Source organism: Gekko japonicus, unplaced genomic scaffold, assembly GCF_001447785.1.
Source record: "Gekko japonicus isolate JY-2015 unplaced genomic scaffold, Gekko_japonicus_V1.1 scaffold115, whole genome shotgun sequence".
NCBI classification, from domain to species: Eukaryota; Metazoa; Chordata; class Lepidosauria; order Squamata; family Gekkonidae; genus Gekko; species Gekko japonicus.
The window spans coordinates 1,636,270-1,649,372 of NW_015163095.1; the positions used below are offsets into that span (position 1 = coordinate 1,636,270).

General features: G+C 43.2%; 1 protein-coding gene across 1 annotated transcript in view; it reads left to right on the top strand.

Moving 5' to 3' along the window:
- Nucleotides 1–13,103, top strand: part of SZT2 (seizure threshold 2 homolog (mouse)) — a 120,463-nt gene that overhangs the window by 33,883 nt on the left and 73,477 nt on the right. Inside the window, exons 9-11 of the mRNA XM_015406564.1 lie at nucleotides 2,635–2,805; nucleotides 10,068–10,299; nucleotides 10,709–10,838. Of these exons, the coding sequence (XP_015262050.1) occupies nucleotides 2,635–2,805; nucleotides 10,068–10,299; nucleotides 10,709–10,838 (533 nt within the window). The remainder of the gene's footprint in view (nucleotides 1–2,634; nucleotides 2,806–10,067; nucleotides 10,300–10,708; nucleotides 10,839–13,103) is intronic.

The window sequence follows — 13,103 nt, forward strand, 5'->3', positions numbered from 1 at the left end:
GCTTCATACCAGATTGTGGGTCTGTCATTTATTCTTTGTCTTTAAGAATATGAGCGGACAGAACTAGGCAAAAGCAAACTCAGCCATCTATTCCAGGTGCACCCTCTGGCAAACATTTGCTTGGGTTAAAATGAGGGAAGGCAGAGCACCTTCTGCTGTATGGTGCTGCTGTTCATAGTGATGTTCTCCATGCATAGGAAAGCCCAAAGGGAAGATTTATATCCTTCCATTTTACTGTGAACAAAGTAGATAACAATACGTATCTGAAACAATTTAATAAAACTAACCATACAAAACCAATATAAAGTGCTCAGTTTTGTTTTACAGTCTTTATTAAAAACTTAACAGAGAGGCTGTTCCTGTCACCTCTGCAAGCAGTACATGCCAAAAGATAGGAGCCGTCACTCAAATCAGATTAAGTCTGACAGAAGGACTGGCCCGTCAACAAATTCTGTTGACTTGATCTTAACAGACAGGAGGACTCATAAGGACAGAGGCAATTTTTTTGGTATGTGGATCTGTGGACATGAAGGTCTTTAAGGATCAGTACCAGTAACTTAAAGTCCAGTAGTATTTCAAAACCCAGCAACATTGCTATATCACTAGTTGGATATGATATCAGCATCCCAGCCCAGTGAACAATCAGGCAGCCACGTTCTGTACTAGCTGAAGTTTCCAGGTTGTCTTCAAGGGCAACCCCATCTACAGTGCTGTGTAAACAAGTCTGGAGGTTACTGATGCATGGGTCAGCATGTCAAGATCTGCTCTATCCAAAAACGTGTGCATGCAAGAGAGAAATTAAAGAACAAAACAAAAGAGCACTGTGCCACAACAGGAACTTTTTATCAAGAATTCAGTGTCTAACAAGACCCCCAGACTCTTCCTTTGTTTTGATAAAGACACCACCAGCCTAAAAAAGGGAGAGATGGGGCTGCAGCAGGTAGGGCAGCCTCCTCTGCCCCAGGCGGAAACCTGATAAAGAGGCTGGCCCAACTGGGAGAAGAGAGGAAGGACTGCAAGGAAAGGAGGCTGCTGAGGATGGGCCAGGGGAAGGGCTACCTGCAGGCAGCTTGCTCAAGGAAGGAGTGGAGATGGCTTCCAGTGAAGGAAGAAGCTCTAGGACTGGAGGCAAAGAGGACCGGGCCACAGAGAGCAGATGCAGCCAGAGCCACTCCCTAGGTGAGGCTGAGCCAACAGACTGGCTCCAAACCTAGGAAAGGGACTGAGGATTTCACTGAGGGACACTATTCCTTAACTATTTCTATCAGGCCCCGCACTTCAAGCAGGTCACACACTGGATCTGATCTTTGCCATGGGGCTAGATGTGAGTCCAATTAATATAGAGGTAATGCCTCTATTTGTTGGAATTGATTAATTATCTTTTGTAATGTTTAGAAGGTTTTACATTGTATGTTTTTCTAGATTGTTGTCACCCGCTCTGAGCTGGTTTCAGCTGATGAGAGTGAGCAGAAAGGGAACTCTGTGTGATGAGTGCCCCTGCCCTTGAGTGGCTATTGAGAACAAGAGTAAACACTGTGAAATCATCAGCCTTAAAGGTGTCCATCTCCAAAACTACTGACCTTCCTACTAGTAACACTGCTAACTTCCGTTTCAGCTTGTTCACTCTCATCCATTTGACCACATTTTCAAGGTACTGGTTTAATACAGAGACAGCAGCTCCTGGTTGCTTCGTTAAGGGAATGAAAGTTGGGTGCTGTCAACATCTGGAGTTACAGAATCAGTTATCAATATGCTGTTACTCAGTGGTTGCATATAGATGGGAACAAGACTGCACACTGAGATACTCTATATTGCAGTTCCCAGGGGAAAGATTCAGCCTCCCCGATGACCATTCTTTGTGACATTCCACAAAGGAAAAATTGAAAGCGTTAGAGGGCTATCCCTAAGATATAATGTTCTGTGCGGTATAGCAAGATGCTATGATCCACTGTATTAAGAACTATTGGCAGAACTATTAAGGTAGAGCTATTACCTCTGTCCATCTCCAAATGGAGATCATCCACTAGGGCTTCTAAAGCTGCCCCATAAATAGGGTTGGTGCCTGACTGAAAAGAATCAAGGAATAAAGTTTCATTCAGAAACTTCTGGAGGTCCTTTGCCTCCACTTATTCAGTAACTTTGCCCAAGAACGGAATACTTGAGCCTGATGAAATATTAGCCACATCACCTGATGTTTAATTATTTTTTTTCCAATGGGAAGCAAATTACAAAATCAATGGGGGGAAATCCTTTATCAAAGAAATGTTAATTATTTTAACAGTAACTTTCCCTACCTCATAGCAACTACATTTTAGAACCCATTATAGGTAAAGATCAAATTTGCCTCCACAATTTGGAGCAATCTAACTATCTCTGCTAGAGCAACCAGTCCAAAATTATTTTTTTACACACAGTGCATCAGACACCTCCCATATAGTCTCTGTATTAGAACTAGGAAACTGTTATCCCCTCAGAGCATGGGTGTTTGTCCCTCAGCCTACAGTTGCATTCCTGTGGTCTGCTTGATGGTGACTGCAAGTGACCCTCTCAAGGTGCCTTGGGGCCTCCTGTTAGGGCAGGTGTGAGAGATGTGGTGGAGGTGGCTGTTAATATGATTATTTGTTGTTTTTGTAGTGTCCCAGCATAGACTGTTCAATGAACACCTTGTTTCTGCAAGCAGCAACCCTGCCCTGGCTATGAGGCGGAAGAAACATACAGAAAAAGAAGTGCATGCTGACCTTATCAGCATAATCTCTGTCCGGTTACGAGAAGGTTATAGTATTCGTGAAGTCAACATTACAAAAGGTGACTTTTTAGTGTTATTTTGCTATGTGAAATTAGGCTAGTAAGCAGCCAATCTGAAAATTGGGAGTGCAGCTGGTGCACACAATGTACATGCCATCTGATGTCCTCTTATATGCCTCTTAACCTGTGTGGTTTAGTCCTGCAGTGTTGGATAGGAATGTGAAGAACAGTTCAGATTTCAATTCATCTATGAAGTTTACCATGTGGTCTATCTCCAGTCTGCCCCATGGTCTTGTTTTGAGGTTTCCTTCTCAATTTTTTGAACGAGAGGCAGGATACAAATGTACCAAAATCATATTTTCTTTCTCTTGCGCCTCTGCCTGTAAAAGGCTTCTTTTGTAGATGCTAGAAGCATCAGTAGTGCTCATCCTTGCCCTTTCTTGCTGTTTTTGGGAGACTGAGCAGGGTAGCCATAAGCCATTACTATCCATAATGCTTAAAGCTTATCTTTCTCCCAGCACAGCAGAGAATGCTTCTTCCCATTGGTATAACTGGAGCACTGAAAGGTGTCAGAGCCTCCGCTGCAAAGTGTGATGGTTGTCAGAGAAAGAAAGTGGCTAGACTCATGAGAATAGCTGCACGTCTCAGTACCTTTAAAGTTCAGTGTTGAGGGGTTATAGCCTGATTTGAGCTGCATTCAGACATAATGGCAAATCATGGTTTGTTATTGTATATGTTAAGTCCTTATGAATTAATGACTTTATGAATTAATGATCTCCAGAATGTCTTATCATTAACAGCCTTGCTTAGGTCTTGCAAACGAAGGGCTGTGGCTTCCTTTATTGCATCAGTCCATCTCATGTTGGGTCTCCCTCTTTTCCTGCTGCCTTCAACTTTTCCTAGCATTATGGTCTTTTCCAGTGACTCTTGTTCTTTGGTCACGTTATGAGAAGACAATAGGCTCAGATGAGTTGTTTTATTTTCTAGGGAGAGTTCAGGGTTGGTTTGATGTAGAACCCACTGATTTGTCTTTTTGGCAGTCCATGGTATCCATAAAGCTCTCCTCCAACATCACATTTCCAATGAATCAACTTTCTTCCTGTCAGCTTTTTCATTGAACTGAAACCGAAGGGGGGGGGGACCCAACCTTAGGGAACAACAAAGTTGGGTACTCAAAAGGTTGGATGAAAGGGAAAAAAATTGAGAAATAAATTAAACAAAATATATGTATTACAAAGCTCACTAAAACTGTGCTTTAAAAACATTGGCACAATCTGCCCTTGAAGTGGCAAATATTTGAACTCAGAAGTCCTGAATTTATATAACCCAATACATTTCAATATTTCTAGGTTAAAAGCCTTGAACCAGTAAAAGAGGACCAATCATTCAATATACCTAGGTTGATAACCTTGAACAGTAAGACACAGGGAGAGGAAAACAAACTTGACCCAAAAACTGGAATCAAGAACCACATGGGTAACCACAGTTTGAGGTACATGTAACAATAATACATATTACAGTAAGATAACCAATAAGTTAACACTGGACCAAGAAAAGGAAGGCTGTATAAAAGAGAAAAAGAGAAAATTGAATATGAATAATCAAATATTTTTAACTTACAGTGTAGTAAAAATGGCTATATTACTTACTTAAGCAGCAAGATGTCTTTGAGGCCTCTAAAGATGACAGGTGTGCATTTGGCACCAGACACATGACTTTCATCTTTAGAGGCCTCACAAGAATCTTTGTCTTGTGTCTATTGATCTTGCTGCTTATTGTAATATGTATTATTGTTACATGTACCTCAGACTGTTTGACCTCTGAAGAAGGCCCCCAATAGGGCGGAAATGCGTCAGGTCATGTGTATTGGCCCTTGTGTTCAGGCCACTTGAACTTTTTAACGAGGCTTTCATTGGCCCCTTATTTGTTATTAACTGTCTTTCTAATAAATACATGTATTTTTGTATACTATAAGTTTCAACTAGGTTTTTAATATTGGCTCTTTATCAGACTTCTTTGATAACCTTGAACCACATTAAAATCGGACCAAACATGTTTTGGCCTGCAAGGCCTTGCTTAGTGGTCAAATTTTTGTATATACATGCACACTATGACATATAAACATGTATTAGTGTCAAGGAAGGTTGATTATAAGGGATTCCAAAAAAAAATTCTCATCTAAACTTTGGATACCCAGCTTTCTTCAGTATCCAATTTTCACACCCATATATAGTAATGGGGAATTACTATGGGATGAATTGTTTTGATCTTGACCACCAGTGATGCATCCTTTCACTTAAGAATATTATCTGGCTCCTTCATGGCTGCCCTTCCCAGTCTATTTCCTTCTGATTTCTTGGTTGCGGCCTCAATTTTGATTGATAAGCCAATGAACAGAAAATCTTGAACAATTTCAGTTTCTTCATCTTGTATAATTCCACAATAGTCATTACTTTTGTCTTCTTGATGTTCCACTGTAATCCTGCTTTGGCACTTTCTGCTTTAACCTTCATCAGTAGTCGTTTCATGTCTTCAGTATTTTCTGCCAGCTTGGTGTAGTGGTCAAGTGTGCTGATTCTAATCTGGGAGAACTGGGTTTGATTCCCCACTCCTCCACTTGTAGCTGCTGGAATGACCTTGGACAAGCCATCTTCTTCTTTTTCTAATATGGCGTCATCTGCATACCTCAAATTGTTAATTTCCTTCCACCAATTTTCACTGCACCTTTATCTAAAACTAATCTAGGTTTCCTTATGATATGTTCTGCAGATAGACTGAACAGATGGTTTATTATTATGAAGATGTTAATCTCTATTTGGAATTCTGTTATGTAAATGAGAAACAAACTGTAGTTTGTGGTCTAGATGTAAAAACTATGGGTTATTACAACTCATGTACTGGCCGTGGTGGGTGGCTGGAAGGAAAGCACAGACCTGAGGACTTGCAAGACTCATTGTCAGAACAACAATCCATGGTTTGTTGTAAGGTCTGAATGCAGCCTCTATTTATGCAATGCTAAGAAAAAAAAGTGCAGGTTTAAAAAAAAATAAATTAGAGACATGTAATAGATAACATGATTAAAATCTTACAGGTTACAGTTTCAGCAGAATAGATAATTAATTTTCAGCAGGTCTGTGCACTAAGGTGGAAGGATGTATCAAGTGCGTTGGCTTGCAGGACTTTCTTAAAATGTCACTGTGACATTGGTCATCACCTGTTTATCAAGGCAATCATTTAGCAGATTGACCACAAACATTTAATAACAGCCACCATAAGTACTGAAAAGCCATGGACTGAGTACCAGTTCACAGATTCTTGAAGTTGTGAATGTTATGTAAGTGGTATAGTTGGCTTGCATGCATCCCCCCCCCCCATTCTGCAAACAAGTAAAATGAAATGCAGACTTGTTTATATTTATTCAAATGCACAGTGTCCTGTTTATTCACAATGCTTCTCTTTCTACTTCCTTTTGAGGTGGGAATTGGACATAGATGTTATCTCAGATGCCATGGTGGTGGAGATGGCTACATGAGCTTGCTCGCCCCACTATGCATACAGTCTTTCTGGCTGTGAGATTACATGGCCAAGCACAGAAAAATATAAGAATATACCAATGCTGATGGTCTTCCTCTTGTATTTGCATAATAATTTCCAAAGCACCAAAACTCAGCTTCTAACAAATAGTGTTCTGGCCTCAGGCTTCCTGGTCTGCTGGTCTCCTTGACAGCCAGGGCTTAGTTTGTGAATGATCACTTAGCAGAGTCTGGAGCTGGCTCTAGCACCCAAGAGTTGTGCCCTCTGTAAACTGGTTGATTCCACAAGGCTGTCTTCCTAGGCCTCAGCCTGAATAGGCTGGGAGGTAGTTGTCCCCAGCTGCACTGCCAGAAGGTGCTAGAGTTCCTGAGGTTGTGCTGCGTTCTGGCCAGGATCCTGCAAGGAACTACCACCATCACAGCACTGTTCTAGCTGAACTGCTAGATTCTGTACAGCCAGTCTTGTGCCTCACCTCCTCTGTGCCCTCTGCTGCCATCATTCCTGCAGAGTGGGAGAGAATCCTGGGGTGCAACAGGCCTGGGTTCGAGTGCTGCACAGTGAAGGCTTGGGAGCTGCCTCAGGGGCTCATGACAAGGTTTATCTTGCAGGCTCTGGCGTGGTGGCCTCTGGTGCTGGTAGTTCATGGTCAGCAGAGGCCTATACGGTGCTGGTCCCTTCGGCACTCCTCAGCCACCAACCTTGTCTCCTTGGCCTCATCCCTTGAGGACTCTGAGTTGGAGTAACTGAGCTGGGCGGGGGGCGGGGGGGGGGACTCATGACTAATAGGGCTTCTTACATTAGAAGATGTTATTTGTAATAAAACATCACCACCAAAGGGATATAAGCATTCCATATTATCAGCTGCAGCACTGCCACTGTTATTTTAAAAGTATATAGTGCCCATGGTGTGCTCTTCAAAATGTTCTAGGAGAGGAAGATCTCAAATAGTTGTAGTAAGAAGCAGGGATGCTGGGGGTTGTAGGCAGAAAGCAGCAGAGCAAAGTGAGGTTAAGATCATTCTGGGAAGGCTTTGAGAGAGGATGTGAGGAAAGTGGCTTGACAAAGTGAAAAGGGGAGTTTCTTTTTTTTATTGCTGCCCTTTGTTTTTGTGTGTGTATGTGTCTGTTTAGATTCTAAGCTTGTTAGGGTGGGCTCTCCTTTTTATTCTGCTTTAGGCACTTAAGAGAGCACTGCGACAACTGCTGATAATTATTATTTTTAGTGTTATTATTAATAACAAATATGTTGAACACCAAGACAACACTTAATACAAGTGGGGACCCGCAAGAAACTTGGGGGAGGAGCTATCCCTTCCCCCCCACCTTTGCTTCCTCCCCTCTCCCTCTACTTCTCTCATCTGACTCTTTCTCCCTCCTGCCACCCCTTTTCTTACTCCCCTTTCCCTCCATGGCTGTCACTTCCTCTCTCTTTCTGCCCCATCACTATCCCGGCCTCCTGCCTCCCCCCCACCCCGCCCAGCAGCAGCAGTAGTATGGGGTGGCAGCTGTCCAGGAATCACAACAGATCTCCCAACTACAGAGATCAGTTCCCCTTAGGGTTGCCAGCTCCAGGTTGGGAAATTCCTGGAGATGTCAGGGTGAAGCCTTGGGAGGGTGAGGTTTGAGGAGAGAAGCGACCTTGGCAGGGTATCATGCCATAGACGCCACCCTCCAGAGTAGCCGTTTTGGAACTGATCTCTGTCATCTGGAGATCAGTTGTAATTCTAGGTGATCTCCAGTCCTCTCCTGGAGGATGGCAGTGCTAGTCTCCCTAGAGGAAATGGCTGTGTTGGAGGATGAAGTCTACGGCAATAGACCTGCCTGAGGTCCCTCTCCTCTCTAACCCCACCCTCCCCAGGCTCCACTCCTCAAATCTCCCGGAATTTCCCAACCTTGCCTCCTTCCCAGCCACCAGCCAACCTACCCTTATCTGCCCCTCTGTCTTCAGCTTTCTGTCTGCCTCCCTGCAGCCTCTACCTGGAAAAGCTATTACAGTCTTTCTCCACAGTGGGGACCAAAGCACCTTACATTATTCTCTCCTCCTTTTTATCTGCGGAACAACTCTGTGAGATGGGTTAGGCTGAAAGTATGTGACTGGCCAAAGGTCAGCTACTGAGCTTCCACAAGAAGATGTGGTTTGAACCTAGGTCTCCCAGACCCTACTTTGAAGCTCTAACTGCTACACCACACTGGCTTTCACAGGGTGGCTGCTGTTGAACAGTAGCAAGCAGCCGGGTCTGGTTGAGTTGTGCAAGTCGGATGGCATCAAGTCACCCAGAGGGTGCTGCCAGGCTTAAGGTTGCCAGCCTCCAGGTGGGACCTGGAGATCCCTCAGAATTACAATTTAACTCCAGATGACAGAGATCTGTCCTCCTGGAGAAAATGGCTGCTTTGGAAGGTGGACTCTGGCATTATACCATGCTGAGGCCTCTCTCCTCCTATTCAGACCTTGCCACAAAATCTCCAGGGATTTCCCAACCTGGACCTGGCGACCCTAGTCAGGCCTGGCTCCAATGAATCCTTTCCTCAAAGGCCAAAATAGGTCTAGAAAGGGACCTGCCCCTTCCCCTTCCTTTTTGCTCACAAAAACCCAGCCTGGAATACAGCTACTGAGGGAATCTGTGTTATAACTACAGGTGCTCCTTTGATTATTTTCAAATTTTTAAACTTCCCAACCTTTTTTTTTTAATTTCACATTTTTCTGCAAACCTGGGGCCCTTTTCAGGTTTGTAGAAAGATCTGTCTTGCCCGTTCACAGCTGTAGTAATCAGATTTAAGTATCCAAAGATTTGACCAACTTTGCTGTTAGGATATAAGGTAAACAATACGTTTCTGAGTGAGTCTGCATACATATTTTTAATCTTCAACTATCTGATTGCAGTGTTTAGATTTTCATGGAATTCAGAATTTTGTGGCTAGAATGGAAAGATGCATGTTACTGTGAAGTGATAGGTTGCTGTAGACTGCAAAGGCTTTTTTACATCTGGAAGTTCTGTAGGTCATAGTTTTGAAAGATATGTATCTATATTTTGTGCTTCTGTCATCCAAAGCTGATGCAGCAGAGAATATAAAGTATACAAAAACATGTTATTCCAGCAGAATAATTGAAGCTTTAGTGAGTTTGGGGTTTATGGTCATTTTCAAAGCAATATTTGTCATTAAATTTTGCTAAATGAAGAAATAAATAAAACAGGCATTGCTGTCATAGAATCAGAAAAGTCAATTCTTTCTTTAAAATGCTTTAAAAATTGAATTGCTCTATTGGAATAAAATGTTTTACAGTTACCTTCTTGGTTCTTTGCATGAGATGAGGGATTAAAGCTAATCTCAGAGTCGCTGCTGAATCAGGTTCCTTCTTGGGCCATAATAGTAGGGAAGCTTTAAATGATTTTCCTAGTCGCTTTTGTGCAGAGATTTTATGGGATATTGATCTATTGGGGGAGAGACAGAGGCTTGGCTAAGTGTCCCTAGATCCACGTGCTCTCAAATCACACTATGGAAAAATAACTGTAAAGGAAAATGTGTGAAGGAAGATAGCCAATAAAAGGGTGAACTGCCAAGAGTCTCTGTTAAGAAAAACCAAACAGTTGTGAGTGTCTTACTCCGGATCTGGTAGTAGCTTTGATATGGTGTGTTTTAGAGGCATATATTCAGGACCCCTTAGGGATGAAGCATGTCTTTATTCCTAAGCACATTGCAGCTAAGGCCTTGAGGTGGGGCGAGTGTGGGTGCAGAGCTATAACCCTCACAGGGCCACAATTCTTCATAGTCCCACTGTATTTATTGCAGGTGGTGCTCAGTTAGAAGTGAAGCTAGTCCTGTTGTGGAAGCACAATATGAGGATTGAGTACTTGGCAGTGTCTTCATGGCCTCTAGATCCTTCCAAACGTAGCACGTGGGTTGAAGTGACTATGGAAGGCAGCTATGACATCTTGCATGACATCAGCTGCACCATGAGGAAGCCCATCACTAGCCTGTACCGCACAACTGTAATTCGCCGCTTCTGGAACACCCTGCAGAGGTGAGGCTGGCTTCGCAATAAGGTTTGCTTGCGCTTCCCCCAGTAGTGGAATGGGACCCCCCCCCCCCCACACACACCCCCTTCCTGACTGGTCCTTTCAGCGGGTTCAAGCAGCACACATCTCTGCCCAGTTGAAATAGTGGTACATAAACTGGTCTTTGAATGAAGATTTTTTTTTCTGACTTAAGCATTGCTGTCTTGCCTCTGCTCTTAAAAGCATTTTGTTCTCTGATTTCCTATGTGGGAGAGAAGATAACTTCATTATTGGGCAAAAGGCTCAGCTCCGCTTATGGGGAAATAACCAGTGGGGAGACAGTAATGATCCCAGGCAGATTAATGTTTTCTTAGCACTGATGCAATGTGATACTGTGTGTCTTTGAAACTGGTTGCAGTGATTTTACCTTTTCAGCATCAACCAAACCGACCAGATGCTGGTTCATCTGCAGTCATTTGATAATGTCCCAGAGCACTTCACCATCCCTGAAAGCACCAGAAACGGGGTGCCATTGTTCTACATTCCTCCAGGATCCACCACACCGGTATGCTGTCTTCTCACCCTGTACATTTCTTAAAAGATTGGAAACACGATTCTCACATCTACTTTAGCAGCTGCCTATCTGGACAATTCCTTCCCCCCTCCCCTTGTAGAGATCTGAGGTTGTGCTGTATGTTGATATCAAAGGGTGGGAGAGCCAGGCATTTAACCCTTTTGGTGAAAAAGAAGATGACAGTATCATGCTACATGTAAGAGCCATAGACTCCAGCCTATGCATTAGCCTAAACTTTAATAGACAAGAGGAGGGTTCTGAATAGACCTGTTTAGTATTGCTGTCTGACCCAGGATCATCTTGTTGTTCAAATATTCTCCTTTGTCTTATCCAGATCTACAATGAGAAAATGTATATCTTTGAAGGCTGTTCATTAAAGATCCTGAAAGCAGCAAACTGAGAGCAGCTCATTTAAAACAATTATCACAGACTAAGGTGTTTTCCACATGGGGACAGGCTTGTATGGTTTTCTTGTTCCTGCTGCTGTTGACCTGCCAGTACAGTGCAGCAGCAGTAAGACTTCCACATGGCAAGTTTCCCCCATTGTTTTCCTGCCTAAGCTCCCTGGTAGCAGCCCCACCCCAGGCAACCAGGGTTTTTGCAGGTTTTTTAAAATCGGCAATTCAATCTATGTATCAGGTTCTCTGAATTCCCAGCTTTCATTTTAATAAGTAAGTCTCTAGCTCCTTTAGTTGCAGAGATAGGCCTTTCCTTTTATATTTTCACAATAAAAAGGCTAGAAACTTTAAAAAAAATGAATGTTGGAGATTCCTAGAACATGATACACTGATGGCTCTAATTTTTAAAAAATGAAAGAGCCCCCTAATCATGTGGTGAATGGCCACCATAGGGGTTAGGAGCTGTCATGTTAGCAGAATCAACTTTTCTATCCACATGGCAACTCTCCAGGCTTTGCTGTGATCTTTGCTAAATCTTTGCAGCAAAGCAAGTTTGGGAAGGATTGGAGAAAAGCTGCTGAAACCCCAGGAGGTTCACAAATGCACCTCAGTGCTGTGGGGAAGTGGGGGGGGGCCTCACTTCCAAACAGCATCAAATCTGGGGCAAATGACTTATATTGAAATGGCCTAACCTATCACAACTTTACAGAAAGTCATTAGGTTGAATTCTAGTAACCTCCAGAGTATCTGTCTCCATTATCAGCTAACTAGGTAAATTAAGGCCCCGTTCACAAGGCGAATTTGCCGTGGGAGAGCCACGGATGCCGGGTGGATTATTCGTGTGCAATCACACCGCCACATCTGGCAAGTGTAGCGCACCCGTGGCTTCCCACTGAAAACCCGCAGTTAAAAAATACCTGCCAAGAAGTACTAGCAACCCATTTGCCACGGGCTGCTGACAGAATCGGGTGGTGTGATTGCTCCAGCATGCAGCTATTCCCTCCAGCCGTCCTCTTTGCCGCTGCCGCCGACCGACGAAACCCCGCTGCACCGCCGTCGTGTCTGATCACATAATCGCGGATCAAACTGCGACGGCGCAAACAGCCACACACACACACACCCGCGTTATCCGGCCCGTGTGACCGGGGCCAATATAATTTTTTGTTTGTATTTATATTTACTGTGCTACTTCTGATGTATCTGCATTGATTTGGCTGTGGCTGCTGGTCAAAAAGATGTTCCTTATGGTTATTCTGTAGGCAAAACCTACTTGCTCCTTTTTAGGTTCTCACACAGTTTCCTGCTTTGAGCACATGTAATTCTTTGTGCCCCTTCCTGCAAACTCTACACAGGAAGAGAGGAATGTTCCTCACAGCCTAGCCATCACATTGGTGGTTCTATGTATTAGTAGCATTTCTAACTTAACCAGTTATTTGTAAATGTTTTCTAAATATTGTTGGTTTTGAGCAGAGTGTGGATAATGCCACAGATATAGTACATTTGGCTAATTCATTTATCTCCCACTCATGAATGTTGCAGTCATTTGACCACCATATAAATAACATCAAGGACTTAACAGTTTTCCATGGTCTGTCAGTCATAGGCAGTCTGATAGGAGCTCTTTTCATGACCAGAGTGGGAGCAAATGGCAGAGTGCTAGGGGGGAAAGGTTTGAGACATTTCTTGGTTTGTTTTCACTATGTACTGAATATGCTCTTAAGAGAGCCTTCTCACATGTAATGGATAGAACCCAGACCAAATAGTGGCAGTGATTAGTGAGTCTGCTGTTAGATTTCTGACCTAATAAAGATTATGAGCTCCTTTGGGATTGTATCATTTACCTTTGTGCTTAAATGCT